Source organism: Triticum dicoccoides, chromosome 1B, assembly GCF_002162155.2.
Source record: "Triticum dicoccoides isolate Atlit2015 ecotype Zavitan chromosome 1B, WEW_v2.0, whole genome shotgun sequence".
Lineage (NCBI taxonomy): Eukaryota > Viridiplantae > Streptophyta > Magnoliopsida > Poales > Poaceae > Triticum > Triticum dicoccoides.
Window position 1 is genome coordinate 574,084,062 of NC_041381.1, and position 21,763 is coordinate 574,105,824.

Genomic DNA, 21,763 nt, shown 5'->3' on the forward strand with positions numbered 1-21,763 from the left:
GCCGAAGGAGGAGGGGGAGGGCCAGCCGGAAGAGGAGGAGGGAGGGGCGGTGGGAGGAGGGCTGCCGGCGGAGGAGGAAGGAGGGGGCGGCCGTAGGCGGAGGGAGGAGGGCGCGGTGGGAGGAGGAGGAGGAGGGCGCGGTGGGAGGAGGAGGAGGGATGGAAGGAGGGAGTACCTCGGTGGCGGAAGGACGACGGTGATTATCGGCGCGGGCGAGAGTGATGGGGGAGAGTGAGTGAGAGAGAGGGGTCGATGAGGGAGTCCTGGATTAGGGGGTCCTTGGACAGCCGGACTATATGCTTATGGCGGACTGTTGGACTATGAAGATACAAGATTGAAGACTTCGTCCCGTGTCCGGGTGGGACTCTTCTTTGCGTGGAAGGCAAGCTTGGCGATTCGGATATGTAGATTCCCTTCTCTGTAACCGACTCTGTGTAACCCTAGCCCCCTCCAGTGTCTATATAAACCGGAGGGTTTAGTCCGTAGGACGACAACAATCATAATCATAGGCTAGCTTCTAGGGTTTAGCCTCTACGATCTTGTGGTAGATCAACTCTTGTAATACTCATATCATCAAGATCAATCAAGCAGGAAGTAGGGTATTACCTCCATAGAGAGGGCCCGAACCTGGGTAAACATCGTGTCCCCCGCCTCCTGTTACCATTAGCCTTAGACGCACAGTTCGGGACCCCCTACCCGAGATCCGCCGGTTTTGACACCGACATTGGTGCTTTCATTGAGAGTTCCACTCTGTCGTCACCATAAGGCTTGATGGCCCCTTCGATCATCTACAATGATGTTGTCCAGGGTGAGGTTTTCCTCCCTAGACAGATCTTCGTATTCGGCGGCTTCGCACTGCGGGTCAACTTGCTTGGCCATCTGGAGCAGATCGATAGCTACGCCCCTGGCTATCAGGTCGGGTTTGGATGCCTGAATTACACTGCCGACATCCACGAAGACTTGATCTTCGACGGATTCGAGCCCATGACAGGTGCACCCTATAGTCGCGATGAGCATGACTTAGATCTGCCATCGGACGATGTTCAGGAGATCACACCTGCAGCTTCCCCAGCTTAAAATCCAGAGCAGATCGTGCCATCCGAGGACGGGTTGATGGACTAGCCACGGAGGCTGCACACTCAGCGGAGATAGAGCCGAACACAGATTTCACTTCCAAGGAGGTCTGTGTCATCGGATCCTTGGACTCATCTCCGGCCATAGGCTCCGAACCGCATACATCCGTGCCCATCGGATCTAATTGGGTACCGATCATGGAGTTTAGCTCCACGGATATCTTTCAGCACTCACCCTTGGGCGACGTGCTAAACTCATTAAAATCTCTCTCCCTGTCAGGAGACTCTCGACCGAACTATGTCCGGCTGGAGTGGGAAGCGGACGACGTAGGAATTCGTACCCACCCACCACCCACTTAATAGCCACTGTCAATGACTCAACCGACATGCTTGATTTTGACTCCGAAGACATCGACGGTATGGACGACGATACCGGGGTAGAACAGGAACCACCGCCCACAGGGCGCTGGACAGCCACCTCATCATATGACATATACATGGTGGACACACCCAAAGAAAACAATGGCGAGGAGCAGAAGGATGCAACGACTCCTGAGAAGCAGCCAAAGCGCCGACATCAGTGGCGCCGCTCTAAACCCCGCCATAGCAAAAACAGCGATACTGGTACAAGAAAGAATAACACCCCGGACAATGCCGAAGACAATGACGACCCCGCAGACCCAGCGATGAAGCAGGACGGGCCAGGAGACGGCAAACACAGTCCAGGGCCGCTGTCCGATCACAGCGATGCCGAAGACAAAACTTATAAACCTGTCTCTGGAGAGGAGAACAGTCCGGACGATGATGCACACATCATCTCGGAAAAGCACTTGGAACAAGAGCACCTCCACAAAAGGCTTATTGCCACCGCGAGGAGCTTGAAGAAGCAGAAGCAATGGCTTAAAGCCGCGCAGGATATGCTCAACCACAGATGGAACAAAGTGCTCGATACTGAAGAAATATACGGCGGTGATCGCCACACAAAGAGCTACCCAAAACGCAAGCTGCTACCTGAATTCGACGACGAGGCTATCGCGCCCATTCCGCCAAAAAACAACACGACCGATCTGCCGGACCGACCACCCCGTGGCCGAGACAGAGCGGCTAACGACGCTGCACACAAGTCAGCACACGGTCTACGTGAGCACCTGGACAAAAGAGCTGGTATGACCAAGTCCATCTATGGATCTAGGAAACGTGTTCCTACGCAGGATCACGACCACCAAACCGACTATAATGATCGACTACCAGCTCGGAATCAACACCGAACACTACAGCCATCAGACCCACACCACGACACATCCAAGTACAGGGGCACCGCACACCCCCTGTGCTTCATTGATGAGGTGCTGGATCATGAATTTCCAGAGGGGTTTAAACCCGTAAACATCGAGGCATACGACGGAACGACAGACCCTGCAGTCTAGATTGAGGACTTTATTCTTCACATCCATATGGCTCACGGAGACAATCTCCATGCGATCAAATACCTGCCCCTCAAGTTGAAAGGACCAGGTCGACACTGGTTGAAAAGCCTTCCCGAAAATTCCATTGGAAGCTGGGAGGAACTCGAGGACGCTTTCAGGGCTAATTTTCAAGGGACATACGTTCGACCCCCGGATGCAAACGATTTAAGTCACATAATTGAACAACCCGGAGAGTCAGCCCGTAAGCTTTGCAACAGATTTCTCACCAAGAAGAACCAAATCATCGACTGTCCGGATGCCGAAGCCCTAGAAGCTTTCAAACACAGTGTCCGGGACGAATGGCTTGCCAGACACCTCGGCCAGGAAAAGCCAAGGACAATGGCAGCCCTAACAACTCTTATGACCCACTTTTGCGCAGGCGAGGACAGTTGGTTGGCCCGAAGCGGCACCAATGATCCAGGCACATCCGAAATAAGGGATGGCAATGGAAAATCGTGACGCAATAAAAACAAGCGTCGAAATAATGAAGGCAGCCCAGACAACACAATGGTAAACACTGGATTCAGGAGCTCCATACCCGGTCAACGGAAAAATCCATTTAAAGGCAGCAGAGATGGACCGTATAGTCTAAATAAAATTTTAGACAGGTCCTATCAAATTCATGGCACCCCCGAGAAACCTGCGAATCACACCGACAGAGAATTCTGGGTCTTCAAGAAGGCCGGCAAGCTAAATGTTGAACACAAGGGGAGGGAGCCGCCAAGTGAAGACGAGGACGAACCTCGCCAGCCGAACACTGGGGAACAGAAAAAAATCCACCGGAGGTCAAAACAGTGAACATGATTTACGCCACCCACATACCAAAGGGGAAGCGCAAACGGGCACTCTGAGACGTATACGCTGTAGAACCAGTCGCCCCCAAATTCAATCCATGGTCGACCTGCCCAATCACTTTCGATCGCAGGGATCATCCGACTAGTATCTGGCATGGAGGTTCGGCCGCCTTGGTGCTCGACCCAATAATTGACGGATACCATCTCACCCGAGTCCTCATGGACGGCGGCAGTAGTCTTAATCTGATATATCAGGACACTGTCCACAAGATGGGATAGACCCGTCAAGAATCAACCAAAGCAGTACTACCTTTAAAGGAGTAATACCAGGCGTAGAGGCCCGCTGCACAGGCTCTTTGACGTTAGTGGTTGTATTCGATTCTCCCGACAACTTTCGAAGAGAAGAACTAATCTTCGACATCGCTCCGTTCCGAAGCGGTGGTCATGCACTACTCAAAAGAATGGTCTTCACCCGTTTCAATGCAGTACTGCATTACGATTATCTCAAACTTAAGATGTCTGGTCTAGGTGGCGTCATCACAATCAGCGGAAACACAGACCGTTCTCTTCGTGCGAAAGATTACATGGAGGCTCTAGCAGCCGAACCACTGAACGGCCCTCCAACCCAAGTAACTCATCGGTCTTCGAGACCACGGACACGGCTAGACGCGTACGGCGCACACCTAGTTATAGCAGCCCAGATAAACCTGAGCTTGATTAATGGCTATGCCCCCATATGTGGTGCTAGGGGCTACCCGCCTGTAAAAGGCCCATAGTTCGGCTCGACCCTATTTACACTCAAGAGATCGAATTTTCACGGTTCATTAAGATTAACCGACTTTACGCACGGTCACACCAGATTCTTTCACCTAGGTTTTTCTTTCTTTTTACAGATGACCATCGTGCTATACCCTTCCAGGATACAGCACAACGGAGACAAATGCATAGACGTGCAGCAGGGCCCCGTTCAAAGGTTTCTTTTTAGATTAAGACCCTGTGTAAACCTTTTTTATTGTCTCTTGTTGGCCCACACCCTCTTGGTACTTAAAATGACCAAGAGGGATACTGGCGTCATTGGCAAGCTTATGATTCACCAATCTAAAATAGACATTACAGGGGCCGCAACCAATGTGTTTTTGGGATCTATGCTCTCACCACAGCCGCTCTTTCATCACGCCGGATTAATGTACGTACCTAGAAATTCAGGGCTCGTTATCGAGGGCGGTACTCGGCCCAATATATGTTGTCAAGTCCGAATACCTTCGGGAGTATTCGGCGTCGCGAGTTTGGCCTTATATGCATCAGCTCCGAATCATGTCTTTGGTCAATAGTTGGGTTTGCCCGTCTCTTGTGTTTTGCTACCTTACGTTCCGCTCTATCGGCTAAGGTGGCACCGGGAGAACTACTGCGATTGTGCCCTGGTTCATCCGGATGAGCACCTCAGTAGAGAAAGCCAAAAACTGACTGTCATGATAAAGCGAGAGACTGGTCAACCACTCGATGACTCAGCGGAATCTTCGCGATTCATCTGCATTAACGAAGGACCGGTTTCCTAGTCACGTATGTACACGCACCGTATTCGGATGAAAGCGAACATACCAGGGGCTATATAGTAGCCCCACTGTCAAACTCCTATGGCTAAGTGAAAGTGTTAAAGCTATATAGTCTGATTGCCTTGTTCGCCGCGCTACCACCTCCTTAACGTACCAAGACGTTGGATCAAGTGTGATTACGGGCTTTGCCGAACACCCCCGCATTATATGCGAGGGGGCTGAAGCCGACGACTACAAACTTTCAGGTTATATACATATATACATAAGCGGCCGCACAGGAGGCACTACAATACTTTACGGGCAAAAGTATACATATAGCCTTTATTATCAAAAGCATTGTTTTTACAAACAAGATACATGTCATTTGAACATGGTATTCTTTGAGCACTGAGTCTCTATTAAACGGGCACCTTCTAAGAGTTCTTCAAAATAGTGCTCGGGCAAGTCCTGGCCCCCGGGCGGACCCCTGGTTGCAATATCGGTGGCCTCCATCTTCGCCCAATATGTCTTAACACGGGCAAGGGCCATCCGCGCACCCTCTATGCACGCCGACCTCTTGACAGCGTTGATATGCGGCACAGCACAAATAAATCGTTGCACCAAACCAAAATAACTATCTAGACTTGGTTCCGTCGGCCACAGGTGATCCACGACGGCCTTCATGGCAAGCCCGGATAACCTATGGAGCTCGGCCAATTCGGCCATTTGCTCATTCAACAGCAGTGGACGCCTTGGAGTACTGAACTGCGACCAGAACAATCTTTCCATTTCATGATCTTCTCGATCTTCGAAATACTGTGTCGCATCAGCAGCACTCTTTGCCAAATCCAAGTATGCGTCTGAAGAACTCCACAATTGATCAAGAGGGGCATGCTTCGGATCGCCGAATTTCGTTCACAACAAAAAGGGCTTCCCAGCCGCGATCTCACCGGCTTGCCGAAGCTCCTCCCGAGCCGCTCTGATCTTAGAGTGAGTTTCCTTTGCTGCTTAGAAGGCCTTCTTTAGGTCAGTCGTTTTCTTTTGGTTTTCCCTTTCAAGAAGTTCATATCGGCTGGTGACATTTTGTAGCTCAAGAGCCATGTCGGCTATTTTATCCTCACTTTGGTGATGAGCAGCCTGTTCGGCTTTTAATTCATCAGCTGCCTTCACGGCGGCCGCATTTCTTCTCCTGGCTTGCTCCTTGGCCCGGGCAAGATCTGCCCGAAGGGTCTCCACAGCGGCAGCACCATCTGTACTCAAAGCATATTATAAATCCTAGCATCATGCTCTTATTAATATTTGCTGACCACCCAAATATACATACCCTGTGCCTCGTCAAGCCGCTTGTTCACAAGCGTGATGTATGCATCCGCCACGTCAAGTTGTCGCCTCACTTCAGCAAATTCAGCAGTTCGGTCAGCCGCCGGAGATGCAGACGCCTGCACACAAAATTGGCACCATCATTACCTAAGACTATGATCCTCTGCTCGCCTCGTCCGGATGGCAACCAGAGTCTCAGGGGCTACTATCCATACAAAGTGCACTGATACGTCTCCGTCGTATCTATAATTTTTGATTGTTCCATGCCAATATTATTCAACTTTCATATACTTTTGGTAACTTTTTATATTATTTTTGGGACTAACATATTGATCCAGTGCCCAGTGCCAGTTCCTGTCTGTTGCATGTTTTATGTTTCGTAGAAACCCCATACCAACGGAGTCTAAACAGGATAAAAACGGACAGATAATTATTTTGGAATATTTGTGTTTTTTGGGAAGTAAAATCAACGCAAGACGGTGCCCGAGGTGGCCAGGAGACAGGGGCCCACTCCCACTCTAGGTGGGCACGCCCCCACCCTCCTAGGCCCCTCGTAAGGCGGTTGATGCCCTTCTTTGGCTGCAAGAAAGCTAATTTTTGGAAAAATATCTGGGCGAAGGTTTCAATCCAATCGGAGTTACAGATCTCTGCATATAAAAGAAACGGTGCCAGGGCAGAATTCCAGAACGCGGAAACAGAGAGAGACAGAGAGATAGATCCAATCTTGGAGGGGCTCTCGCCCCTCCCACGCCATGGGAGCCAAGGACCAGAGGGTAAACCCTTCTCCCATCTAGGGAGGAGGTCAAGGAAGAAGAAGAAGAAGGGGAGCTCTCTCCCCCTTGCTTCCGGTGGCGCCGGAGCGCTGCCGGGGGCCATCATCATCACCGCGATCTTCACCAATACCTCCGCCATCTTCACCAACATCTCCATCACCTTCCCCCATCTATATTCAGCGGTCCACTCTCCCGCAACCCGCTATACCCTCTACTTGAACATGGTGCTTTATGCTTCATATTATTATCCAATGATGTGTTGCCATCCTATGATGTCTGAGTAGATTTTCGTTGTCCTACCGGTGATTGATGAATTGCTATGATTGGTTTGAATTGCATGTTTTATTATTGGTGCTGTCCTATTGTGCTCTCAGTGTCGCGCAAGCGTGAGGGATCCCCGCTGTAGGGTTTGCAATATGTTCATGGTTTGCTTATGGTGGGTGGCGTGAGTGACAGAAGCACAGACCCGAGTAAGTAGGTTGTTTGCGTATGGGATAAAGGGGACTTGATACTTTAATGCTATTGTTGGGTTTTACCTTAATGATCTTTAGTAGTTGCAGATGCTTGCTAGAGTTCCAATCATAAGTGCATATGATCCAAGAAGAGAAAGTATGTTAGCTTATGCCTCTCCCTCAAATAGAATTGCAATAGTGATTACCGGTCTAGTAACGTAGTCAATTTCTTAGGGACAATTTCACAACTCCTACCACCACTTTTCCACACTCGCTATATTTACTTTATTGCTTCTTTATCTAAACAGCCCCTAGTTTATATTGGATCGTTTGGGCTCCTTCAAACCTACTACCATGTGTTTCAATCTCCCCCCGATCATCAGACAAATCCCTGGTCTGGAAATGCTGCCTCTGCCTTTCTCTAAGGAGGAGATTGACGCAGTGGTAAAAGAAATGCCGGACGATCGTGCCCCGGGCCCCGATGGATTTCATGGTTGCTTTCTCAAGAGCTGCTGGCCAATCATTAAAGAGGATTTCTATAAAATGTGTCAAGATTTCCATGAAGGCAATCTTGATATTACCAGCATCAGTGAGGGGTTCATTACCTTGATTCCAAAGACATCTTCTCCTGAAACTGCCAATGACTATAGGCCAATAACCCTGCTGAATTGCTGTCTGAAAATCATCACCAAAATCTTGGCCAACCGTCTGCAGAAAGTTATCTTGATGATCATCCATAGAAACCAATATGGTTTCATTAAGGGGAGGACCATCCAGTACTGCCTTGCTTGGTCGTTTGAATATGTCCACCAGTGCCAGAGGTCGTCGCGTGAGATAATGTTGCTCAAATTGGACTTTGCCAAAGCCTTTGACACCATCGAACATGCCCCGATGATGGAGATCATGAAACATATGGGTTTTGATGACAAGTGGCTGGGTTGGATGGAATCTATCTTTGGTTCCGGTGTCTTCTGTCTTACTCAATGGGGTTCCTGGCAGAAAATTCCAATGCAAATGCGGGGTGCACCAGGGCGACCCCCTCTCTCCTCTGATTTTTGTCTTCGCTGCTGATCTTCTCCAAGCCACGGTCAATGATGCTTTTGCTCGTGGATTGATTGATCTACCCATCCCATGCAATCACGACGGGGATTATCCGGTGGTGCAGTACGTAGACGATACCATTCTGGTGATGCATGCCTGCCCTGACCAAGCTGCCCGTATGAAAACAATCCTAGAGGATTATGCAGCATCTGTTGGTCTGAAAACTAATTTTCATAAATCCACGCTTATACCCATTAACCTTGATCAACAACGCGCACTTGACCTGGCTCACATTTTCAGTTGCTCGATTGGATCTATGCCGTTCACATACCTTGGCCTCCCCATGGGCACGACCAAGCCGACGCTACTTGATCTCATTCCGTTGGTGCATGGGGTGGAAAGGAAAATGTCAACGGCTCTTGCGTTAATGTCATCGGGGGCCAAGCTCACCTTGGTCAATTCTGCAGTCACCTCCATGTTGATCTATGCCATGTGCATGATCAAGCCGCACCCAAAAGTGATTGAGCACCTTGACAAGCTACGCATGTACTGTCTTTGGGCAAAGAACTCTGATGATGGCGTCAAAAATAATTCCCTCGCTGCTTGGGAATTGGTCTGTAGACCCAAAAGTAAAGGGGGGCTTGGAGTCATCGTTATCAAAACCCAGAACATTGACCTCCTTCTGAAACATCTATTTAAGTTTTACAACCACCACAATGTCCCCTCGGTGACCTTGATCTGGGACACATATTACTCTGACAGAATTCCACATGCAGTGGAACCGTTGGGTACTTTCTGGTGGCGTGATGTTATGCAGCTCAGCGATGTGTTCCGCGGGGTTACCAAGGTCGCTCCGGGCAATGGCTCCTCATCTCTGTTTTGGAAAGATGCATGGTTCGATGATCGTTATGCCCCTCTGATGGAGATCTACCCTAGAGCTTTCTCTTTCTGCCTGAATGAAGACGAGCCAGTGGTTAATATTCTCACTGCCACTGACCCAAGCTTGATCTTCCACCTGCCTCTCTCCACGCAAGCTAGAGAGGAAATCGGAGAAATCCAACATGGGTCCATGCATGTCCTGCTTGACAGAGATTGCAACGACACATGGGTTTGCAACCTTGGTGGATCTTTCTCCTCCAAGAGATACTATGATCACTGTTTCAGGGATACGGTTGCTGATGTGGCCTTTGGATGGCTTTGGAAGGCCAAGAGCCCAATCAAGTTTAAAATGTTTGGTTGGCTGCTGGTGGTCGATCGATTGAACACTAGGAATATGCTGAAACGCCGACATTTTGCTGTGATCAGGAACAACTACGCGTGCATGCTTTGTCAAAACCCTCATGAGGAAACGGTCAAGCATCTCTTCTTCAACTGCCCGTTTAGCCGCCATTGTTGAGACAAGGTTGGCATGCTCTGGCCAAGCTCTGGGAATAGGCTAACCCTGATACATGCTGACAAAGATGGTTGGCGCCTGCCGTTGTTTATGGATATTTCTTGCTGGCCGCTTGGAGCCTGTGGAAGGAGAGAAACAATGTTCACTTCAGGGGGATTCCACACTCTTTTGGTTCATGGTTGGCTAGATTCAAAGAGCTTTTGTCTTTGTTAGTTCATAATTGCAAGGAGGGCCTGTGTCCCTCCCTAGAAACAAACATACATAGCTTGTAGCCGCTGCTTAGGTGGAACTCTAGAACACATGGCCGGGGGGCCTTACAACCCACTTGTAACAATGTTGTAACTAGTTCCTTGTGAGTAATACAAAGTCAGTGGGAGCCTCTCCCACTGTCGTGCAGTTTCAAAAAAACACCTACAAAGTACTTCTAGTTTCATACTTGTTCTAGGTAAAGCGAACGTCAAGCGTGCATAGAGTTGTATCGGTGGTCGATAGAACTTGAGGGAATATTTGTTCTACCTTTAGCTCCTCGTTGGGTTCGACACTCTTACTTATCGAAAGAGGCTACAATTGATCCCGTATACTTGCGGGTTATCAATACCTTTTTCTGGCGCCGTTGCCGGGGAGTCATAGCGTGGGGTGAATATTCTCGTGTGTGCTTGTTTGCTTTATCACTAAGTAATTTTTATTTTCTGTTCTTAGTTGTTTTCTATCTTTAGTTATGGGTAGGAAACGCAAAATACCAAAAAAATTAGTTGTGCCTACTACACCAATGGTTGAAGAACCACTCAAAATCTATCACACTCCTGAAGCTTTTTACTTGGATCATCTTCGATCCGTTTGTGCTCGTGCTGAAACCCCAACTAGCTTAATTGAGGGCAAATCTTTAGATGAGCATGCTTGTTATGTGCGACACCATATATCTAAAAAAGGAAAACTTTTACTGGATCAAATTCATAGTTTGAAATGCTATGCTTGGACTTTATGTGAAATATATGATGTTACTTGTTGTTCTAAAAACCCTAAGAAACACCTTCCCTATCAATTTGAGTTTAGTGATAATGGAATCGTATCTTCGTATGCTAAGGGTGTTTATAATTACTATGATGTTCAACAAACTGAAGAATTTGTTGCTTTTAAGGGTGCTTATGAAATTGCTTCTTTGATTGAAAAGTATGATGCTACTCTCTACAAATCTGAAAATTTTCCATACTTGAATGTTGCTATGATAATTATGCTTCTAATTCATATGTTAAACTATATATTGAGGACTACTCTGTTGTCCAAGAAGAGACTAATATTTTGCAGGAAGTTATGGAAGAAGAAATTGATGAAACTGTGAGCTCATTGGATGAAAAAGATGATGAGGAGAGCGAAGAACAAAAGGAGGAAGAGCGGATTAGCTACCCGTGCCCACCTTCTAATGAGAGTAACTCTTCAACTCATACATTGTTTAATTCCCCTTCGTGCTTACCGAAGGATGATTGCTATGATGTTTGTTATGATCCCGTTGATTCTCTTGAAATATCCCTTTTTGATGATGCTTGTTATGATTGTGGCCAAGATTCCAATATGAATTATGCTTATGGAGCCAAGCATATATAACAATATCAGTTTCAGGAGCTAACGCGTACGATGTCATTTTCATGTATTTTTGATGACCTACTCTATGTCACCTGGTCAACGCGCTTACACCCGATGTCCTTTAACACATCCATCACCTATATATGTTGACACACTAGTACCAATGATCTCACAACACGATCCATCTTGCAGCCATTTCTCTCTTTAGCTTCCTTGGAGCTTGTGATCATTAGTTGATCAGACAACATAACCAATTTTCTCTCTAGCGCTAACTTCCACTCCCCATCATATTTTTAGTTACTAGTAAGTCAGCTAGCTAGTACTCCCTCCGTCCGGAAATAGTTGTCATCAAAATGGATAAAAGGGGATGTATCTAGACGTATTTTAGTTCTAGATACATCTCTTTTCATCCATTTTGATGACAACTATTTCCGGACGGAGGGAGTAGATCCATATTTAATCCATGGGGACCAAAGCTCTTATTCTGATCACCGTGGCCATGACCATGCTTGGGATGGCGCTCGGTGCCAGCCACACTGTAGGCGCGCCGGACGGGTCGTGGGACCTTCGGACCAACTACTCCTAGTGGGTTTCGTGATTCAGGTTCACCATCGGCGACGAGCTCAAGATCCAGTACCCAGCCTCCGTGCACAGCGTGGTGGAGGTGAGCAAGACGGGGTATGACTCCTGCCACGGCTCCAGCCCCATAGCAACTTTCCCGACCAGTAATGATGTTGTTCTGCTTGCCACCGTTGCGACCTGGTATTTCATCTGCGGCGTCTCCAGGCACTGCGACGCCGGCATGAAGGTCGAGGTCAACGTCAAGTCGAAAGAAGTGCGGACTGTGCAACGGTGCCGACGGACAGGGAACCGACGTCGCTGCCAGTCTGAGACAGTATTAAGCTCAGCTGCGGCGGCTGGCGTCGACCAGTCTACGGCAGCCCGACTCGGTCTGATAGTTGTTGCGACTGGTCTTACTTTGTTCTCTAAGAGTGAACAATGATTGTGGTCCTTTTTTCCTTGTTCGGTCCTAGCATGGTCCCTTTGTGTATTAAATTCAATTCTGTTGTGAAATGTAATTGCATTCATTATAATTGAATTCAACATATCTTCTTGCAAGAACCCAAATAATAACCAAGCGTGTAATCATGAAATAAATTTACAAAAGATGTGTTGAGTGCAATGACATTACATCCATCCATTAGATACAACGGAAATTCAGGTAGAGCTAAATTCGTCTAGATAAGTAACATGATCTTTAAGGCGAAACGGCGGGGTAAACACCCACTCCAAAATTTTATATTATTGGGAAGTGTATGTACACACTGGTTTGAGATAAGCCTAAAAAGAAGATAAATGAAGAAAACAAACCCTAACAAACTGAGCCAAAAAATAAAATAAAATTACAAGACTTCAGATCGCCAAGCTTTGAAAGCATTTCCATATTTCGTTTTCATCTTGTGTCCCAAAATCTGCCCGCCAAGAAACAGAAATTACAAGAGTTCAGCTCGCCAAGCCCTTGTTCATCCTGTTACCATCAAGCTAAAATCATCAGCTCGGGACCCCTTACTCGAGAGCCCCTGACACGGGCTACGTGGCTTAGCTCTCCAGCGAGCGACGTGGTGGCGGGTGTTGACGGTCTACCTCGGCCCTGTGGGTGGCGAGGTGCATGGTGATGGGTGATCCTGGCGTAGCAGATGACTTCGATGGAAGCTTTGCCCTGATCTAGATGTGGTGCTCCCATTCCGTCGTGGTGTGGTCCCGTTAGAGTTTCCTCGATGTGGTGGGAGCGAGCGAAAGCTTTGCGCTCCGGCACCGGCGGCGACAAGGCCTGCGGGGGATGTTGTATCCCTCTTGGGGCGTCACCTTGGACCTCTTCTTACCGTCCAACTCTTAAGGTGAAACCTTTCTTAGCTTTGGCTGATGCGGCGGCGGCGATGCTTTGTGTCGTTACCCTCCTGGGGGCATCGCCGGTGAGGGTGGGTCTTCCTCTTGCACGGTGGCGTGTTTCATGTGCTTCTTCTCGGCTACTAGCTCGAGGCGTTTAGGTGCACTTAGAGCGTTTGGCTAGTATTACCGATTTTCTTTAAATCAGCTTATGAGGTCATGCCTTGTATCGGGTCATTTTGTATCAGTTTGGTTGTTTATGCCTTTACCTATAAAGGGGGCGAAAGCTTGTTTCGAAAGAGAAAACGATTCGTGAAATCGACTGTCCTTGATGGCCTATTACAATGGTGCGCATGGTGACCGATCTTGACCAAATTCAGTCGACCAACGCCTATTACTATCCTTCTTGTATTTGTTATCCTGCCTTCTATACAATAAAACTATGCTACGTAATTTGTGTACTCTTGAGAAAAGATGATTACGTTTTATTTTCCAATTTTTACAATGATATGCATTTTAATAAATCAACTATCATGCGGTAGAAATATGCACGCGCGCACCAATACGTTCATAATGTTAATCAATGATTAAGTTCAAATAATTAATGTTTAGCACGCTCGGGCACCGGATTGGTAGCAGCCTGAGGGATTGCCGCCAGACCCAATCTAATCTCGGCTACGAATTCCATCGTCACCATTATTAGATTATTGTCATAGTATAATAGGCGAGCCAAGTGTTAAAAGAAAAGAGAGACAATTGACAAGTAGTGGAATCGCTGTTCTCATTGATTGGGTTTGTTACAATATATACATCCTGTAGGGACGCGGCGATACATAGGGACACGAAGGGAGAGGCGCGTCGGTTGCCTGTTGGCAACGGCATGGCAGTTAAAAAGGGGAGATTCCCTTTCAATTAAACATGTGTGTTTAATTCTAACACTCCCTCTAATCTTCGCTTGTCCATGTAGTATCATTAACTCGAAAGAGTCTCCTCCAAAAACTCTGTGGGAAAAATATGAGGAGTAGTGTAGAATATGTTGCTAAAACTCCTTCAAACCCAGTGGGAAAAATAAGAAGAAAATGATGCAACATATAATGGTTATTGTCTCTTTTAACTCAATACGAGAAAACTCATAGAGTTTAGAGGACAATAAATATGGCATATACACTTTCTTAAAAACCCCGGTGGGGAAAACAGAAAGTATGACATATGATCTCATGTTGATATTACCTCATTAAAAACCTTCATGAGAACCTTTAAAGTAAACTCATTAAGTAAAAAAGAGTATAATATGATGCTTTGAACAGGAACAATTCAGGAAAGTACTCCCCCTGATCCTTGCAAATTCCGAAGCCATCACATACCAACTCCATGAACATATTTCTGGAATGTAGAAGCTGGTAGAGACTTGGTGAATAAATCATTCACGTGATTTGACTTGCAAGATATGCAATATGATGATATTGCTAATTACGTAACCTGTTTGCATCCGGGCAACACAAGAAACATTATCTTTGAGATAATGGTTGGTGGATGTAGCCATGAGGTCTGTTTGGAAGACTCTTCATGAGGGGGCTACCACACCTAGTATGAACACTAAGCTTGTCTACGATCTGACATAGTGGGGATCTAATCGATGTATCCAATGATATCAGTGTTCACATTTCTGTGAAACTGAAAAACCAGGACAAGATGTTTGATGCCTTTGGAGATATCGATAGATATTCTTGAGTCCCAACCAATTGTGTTTGGTGGATCCAATGGCATTATGGAACGTTGAGTCCCAATATCTCATTTCCATCATCTCTTGGTCTAAATAGATCTTTCTCTACGTCTAGAGAATGAACTACCATGAGAGTTATGGATGGATAATATTTTTCCATAATGGATTTCTCCAATATATTTTGGATATAGACAACATAGTATACCATAATGTATGAATGAAGGTGCTCAAGTTGTAGTAACGAGCGGTATTTTGGTTTACCCAAATCCTTCTTAAACTCTGTCATTTAGATGATTACATGTGTCGTCATTGCAGACACACAAACATGGATAATCATCATTGTAGGAGTAATCCTTGTGAATAAGGAACTCACTACGTCGGTTGTACCAAATGTACCGACGATAATAATAAGTCATATGGTGACTCATTGATTTTACACAATCGATTCAGAATTGAGATTCCATCGGAAATCAATCATATATGTCTGAATCTAGTGATCCACATGGACATGTGATCACTACATCTATCAACTGCAGAGATAGATGATTTTGAACTGCCAATGATATAAGTTATCGGAATGAGATTCCACCTCTAGAGAATAGTTGGGTATCTGCGTGAACCCTTGTGCTACAATACTTGCTCTTTGTTTCACCACCTCATTGTTCTCAATTCTGTTTCCAGAAGAAAACTGGTGTAGGTATTGCCTATGAATACCTTCCCATTATTGAGCAAGATCATTTCTACCTAGATTATACCCTTTGCTTGAGTTCAGTCCGAGTGTTGATCACACTTTGCCATGGCCATGGTCTTTGGATCTGAATCATTTGTAAGGTTTTGCAATCTAGTTGAGAAATGTATGCCGACAATTGTAGACTTCTGGTTATATGATTCTCCAGAATCTGTATATCAATATATAGTTGATGAAAATATCGTTACCCGTAGTGACTTCTCGCGATTTCCCAATGCAATTGAGTCGGGTATTCCGATGTCCCGGTCATTGTGTGCACTATGACCTGGGTTGATGGAGGTTTCCCGTCCACTGAGTGTATACTACCCATTAAGTGTCTGCCAACGTGAAGTTGACTTGCATTTACTGATTCACAGGCCTTGATATCCTTGCTTGTGAGAAGCTGAATCCTGGTGTACTTCTGCCATACATCTCCCCATGTTGCTTTGAACGAGGAGTGGAGTGGATTTTACTTGTACCTCCACTCTTTCAGGCGTACTTTTGCAGGATTGTAGGATTGTGTGACACCTTTATAGTCAGTAAATGAATCTGACAGATTATTTGCAATGTGTTGCAAATCTTTTGAATGCATGGTTCAGATCTTTGAGTACGTGGATTTGAGGCAGAAATGTGTTGAACATTCCACTAATTTCCTGGCATTTTTATGGTACTTGAAATCTCCCCCTAATGCCTGGAAATGTTCCTCATTAAATCAGCATACTGGCCTTGAATAACTCCCCATGCCAGGGGCTTGAGGTATTGACGGAAATACAGTTATTCCTCACATAGATCCCAACTATATGTTGAGGGGCCAATGATGTATGCTGGGTGGTGATATCGGTATGCAACCGAATTACCGCAGATAGGAAATACTTGATAGATTTCCATGTATCAAAGACAGAGGGGAATAATATTATGCAGTTTGGTCATGAGCGTGTAAAAACTACATGACTCCAACGTAAAGTTGGTAAGTTGCAATTCCAAAGTAAAGATAATGCAATGAGCATAACTCTTTGGATAGGATTCTACCAAACCATTTTGAGTCTAGACATTAGGACAAATTGCTAAACTTCAATCCAAGGGCCAGAGAGAAGGCACTCAAGGAGAATTCTGCAATGTTATCCATTCGATTTGCTTGAAATCGATGTCAGGATAATGAGCCAATGGTTTCGTGTGAATAAAGGACACACTTAAGACCATCATGTAGATATGTCTTTTAGAACCATGGAATACCTGAATAGTCTACTCAATGGCTGGGAAGAGCCACTTACCTCGACTTGATGCACTCAAGGAGTCTGAGTGGTTCAGCGTAGACTTTAAGGTGTTCGAGCCTTAAAATTAGCTTCCCTGTGTCACTTGTAGTGCACATAAAATCCAAATGTTATTAGACTTTAGCATCATAATAATCACAAACTATTGGAATTGCTGATAGTTTCGGTTTCAACCCAATGTCTCGATGACCAAGGCTAGTATGCCAAGTTTGTCATGTACAAGACATTCTGGAAAACTATCTCGTACGCAACATGTGCTACGGGTTGAGTCGTATGTGTAGTTCAATCCAGAAGATACACAGAGAATGTGCTTGCCATATCCGTTGCATATGGTAAAGAGAAGTTATTTCTCTTTGTTGTCATCATAAGTTTCGCTATGGAAACTATTTTGACGGATACCTTCATAGTTTAGTAGGGTACGAGTTAAACCTGGGAAGCAATAAAGCATCCCGACGTTACTCGAGTACCCACAGGGATAGTAAATACGACTCGAGTTGAGCCAACAAATACCTCATCGCGTGTCGCAATTTAAATATCTCCTTTCTCTCAATGAGAGTGGAAACATTGGACTTTCCTGAGTATAAAGTTTGTGGTGCATATGCCCACAAAGCACATATCATTTTTCATCGGATTGACTCCCGTAGAAATCTATATATAGACGTGAAGATTCTCAATATGAAAATCACTATCAGATATATAGAATACATACAAATGTATTTGTATCAAAGTGTCGATACAATATATTGTGATATACAGTATATGATGACAACAATACTTATGTTCTTATTAGAACATCGTAAATGGACATAAATTATGTTGACCACCGAGGAGATCGATAGACTAGACAAAGTCTTCAAACATGTTAGTTGATGCATATTCAACCTTCATGTTCTCCGTGCTCATAGGGTCCCGTGACTGCTGATAGTCATGTTGGAGGGATGAAGTGAGATTCAAACCTTTGCCCTTGAGATTCTTTACGCCCCAGGAATAGTTGATACAGAATAACCCAATGTTGAGACCAGGATCGATATAATGCCTTAAGATTTATAAGGCAACATATTTTTCTGTTAGCGGGGTGATTCCGACCAGAGGTGAATCCTACGGTCTTGGATTGCACACATTATTCCACGAGACACAAGAGCGATCATGATGCCCATGGCCCAGATAGGGCAGCGGTGGCCATTGAGGACGAATGCCTCAAACTCTATAGCCATATTACCTCTATGGGTAAACCAGAGATGATTAATTTACAACCAGTAAATTAAAGACCATCATGGTTGATGTTGTAATGAACTTAGCAAAATCAATGGGTATTTCAAGAAGTTATCTTGAAACCATTAGTGTGAATCTCAAATTGCTAAGTATGACATCTTGAAGATAGGGAGTAGATCTCGCAACAATAGGGAGTATAATCTGATGAAATCAGTAGATACTCACTCCTAATGCCTTATCTCATGACTTAGTAAAATGTGTGGAAGAGCACTTTGTAAAGCAATCATAATGTCGAAACGACAAAATATAGGCTTTATCAGTAGTCATCGATAATCTGCTTAGGCAGTAGATCCATGACTACTGTGTGATCTCAAGCATCAATTTGAAGAAATCACCTTGAATTTGCACCCGTATTTGCAAAAAATTGAAAATCTCAATTGCAAATAGACGTATTAATCTCGACATGTAGCAAACATGAAGATACATACATTCCGGAATACATCATACTCAACGGAAATACACTACTATTGTAATGAATAGTAATGATGTTGTAAACTTGATGTTCAAGTGAGAGCTTGAGTTGTATAGACCTCAAACTAAATGAGATGATGTTGTATCAAGTTGCAAGATAATTCAGCAAAGTGAATTAATATTTTGCGAGAGAAATTAGTCTCAATCGCAAATCAGTACTCTAGAGATACTAAATTTATCTTTGCAACAGATAAAAACAAATCTCAATTGCAAATAATAGATGTAATGAATCTCAACATGTAAGAAACATGGAAATATATTACATCACGTTTTGAAATACAAGGTACTCTACAGAAACATAGTATTTAAGACAAATACTGGAAATAACAGGGTCAACACAGATCAACGCTACTACCTCCGTCTCGGTGAATAAGTCATTCGCGTAGTTCTAGGTTGACGATTTAACTATCTAAATATATATTATATGTGATAAAAAATATATATTTAGAAACTAAATCGTTGTAGAAATCTAGTGATATACTTTTCATGACATATAGCACATATTTAATTCCTCAAATCAATGACCTAGAGCTACGCGAATGACTTATTCACCTAGACGGAGGTAGTAGTAAATAGCATTGTTAACAGGAGCAATTTGCAAAATCCCCGAAATTGAAGGATGATGTGCGAATATTAGCCTGGACCACTGAATCAGCCTGTTTTGCTAATTCTAGTAACTGCAGGGACCTTAGTGAAAAGAGACAAAGAGATAATGTTCTCTATCGTGATTCCCTACGTGGGCACAAATCAATCGATTTGCTTCACAGAACCACCGCCTGGATGGTTCGAGCCACGCCGGAGGGACACCACGATGTTGGTCACCGCGGACCGCGCCGACAAATCCGCGGGGTGGGGAGCAGCGTGCAGTGCCATGTGGTCGCTCTCGCGGGCATCACCAGTGGAGAATCCTCACTGGTGAGATGCAGGCCGTAAAGCAGCGCGGCCACAGCGAGGCACGCGAGGGCGAGGCCTCGGCGCGGACGGGTGCAGCGGTGCCAAATGCGCGGGCGGGCGCAGCGCGCGAGGGCGAGGGGGGCGGACGCGGTGCCGTTCGCGAGCCCGAGTGCCGCGGGGCTCCGTGAGCCGGAGCGGCCGGAGTGGCCGTTCGACGGAGTCGGGGACGGCAGGCGCGGCGGCGCGGCAGCGTCGCCCGGGACACGCGCGACCGTCGGCAACCTCTAGAGCGGCACACCGGCTTCTGCTTCAACAACCGCTGGGGTCGGAGGCTGCAGCGGCGGATCATGACGGGAAAGTCGTACTGGTGCAGGGGGCATACTACCCAGCCATGCACCGAGCACCAGACCGGCGGCGGCGGAGCCGCCAGCGCCGGGTCGATGCCCCCATCGGCCTCGAGCCTTGGTGCAGCCGGACCGGCCAGAAGCCGGGCGGGCACATCGGGCTGCATAGGCTGGTTCGACTTCGACGGCCCCGCGCCGTTCCGGTGGTTGCGACGGAGGTCCTGGCGGCGCTGGTTCCAACCTCCACGCCGGAAGCGGCGGAGGTCGCGCACACGATGCTCGAAGCGGCGGCCACGGCCATCGATGCAAAGGAGGCGAAGAAACAGGGACATCGGAACTCGAGGCATGGTTCCGTTTCTCACCTTTTCCCTGTTCTCCTTGTCTTCTCGTCGGAATTGCTCTCGCCGGAGCGCGTGCTGATAACGTGTTAAAAGAAAAGAGAGACAATTGACAAGTAGTGGAATCGCTGTTCTCATTGATTGGGTTTGTTACAATATATACATCCCGTAGGGACGCGACGATACATAAGGACACGAAGGGAGAGGCGCGTCGGTTGCCTGTTGGCAACGCCATGGCAGTTAACAAGGGGAGAATCCCTTTCAATTAAACATGTGTGTTTAATTCTAACACCAAGCATGCACGTACCAACATGTATTTAAATTCATCTGGGAGTAGTATTACTCATATTCATGCATCTTAGACCTACCATACCTCACCTGATCAACGCGCTTACACCTGATGATCCTAGCTTGAACCAATCCATCCCCTATATATTTTGACATAGTGGCATCAACGATCTTACAGCACATTCTATCGTGCAGCCATTTCTCTCTACCACTTCCTTGGATCCTATCAAATTTCTCTCTAGTGCTAACTTCTAGCTCCGATCTTTTCAGTTAGCCAGCTAGTCGGTCAACATTTAATCCATGGGGGCTAAAGTTCTTATCCTGATCACCGTGACCGTGGCCATGCTCCGGATGGTGCTCAGCGCCAGTCTCACGGTGGGTGTGCCGGCCGGATCATGGGACCTGCAGACCAACTACACCATGTGGGCTTTGAGAACTAGGTTTACCATCGGCGATGAGTTCCAGTTTCAGTACTCCACCACCGTGCACAATGTGGTGGAGGTGAGAAAGGTTGGGTACGACGCCTACAACAGCTCCAGCCCCATCGCGATGTTCCTAACCAGCAACGATGTCGTCCCACTTGCAGCCATTGGGATGCGGTACTTCATTTGCGGCGTCCCAGGGCATCGCGTCGCCGGTATGAAGGTTCAAGTCAACGTGAAGTCGAAGGCAGTGTGGACAGTACGACGGTGCCGAGGGACGGGGAAGCGGCTCCGGTGCCGGTCCGAGACTATCTTAAGCTCGGCCATGACGGCTGGCATTGATCAGTCTGCGATGGCGCGACTAGGTCTGGCCTTTGTCGCGGCTGGTCTCGTGTTGTTCTATTAGTGACCATCGATAATGGTGCTTTTTTCTTCTTAACGCGACGCGCATGCGTATTTGTGTATTATAAATTAATTCTTTTGTTAAATGTAATTTCTTCCATTATAATTGGATTTAACTTATATTCTTGCGAACCATAATCATGTGTATATAATCATGGAATAAATAAAGGGCAGTGCTAGGTGTCGGTCGGCCGTCCCAAATTTTGGTCGGCCGCGCACTAGCCGTCAGATGCAAGCTGCGTAGGCCGTCTGATTTGCCTGCTCAGCTCCTTCCTCCCCACACCTTGCACAACCTGGCC

General features: G+C 46.4%; 2 protein-coding genes across 2 annotated transcripts; both read left to right on the forward strand.

Annotated features, from left to right (window-relative positions):
• Nucleotides 1-11,888: 11,888 nt before the first annotated feature.
• Nucleotides 11,889-12,428, forward strand: LOC119350636 (uclacyanin 1-like). Its single transcript, XM_037618370.1, is given in 1 exon segment — nucleotides 11,889-12,428. A coding segment is annotated over 1 exon segment (540 nt).
• Nucleotides 12,429-19,388: 6,960 nt separating this feature from the next.
• LOC119308893 (uclacyanin 1-like) lies at nucleotides 19,389-21,506 on the forward strand. Its single transcript, XM_037585055.1, has one exon. The coding sequence runs from the start codon at nucleotides 20,941-20,943 to the stop codon at nucleotides 21,466-21,468; it is 528 nt and encodes a 175-aa protein (XP_037440952.1). The 5' UTR covers nucleotides 19,389-20,940; the 3' UTR covers nucleotides 21,469-21,506.
• Nucleotides 21,507-21,763: the final 257 nt, after the last annotated feature.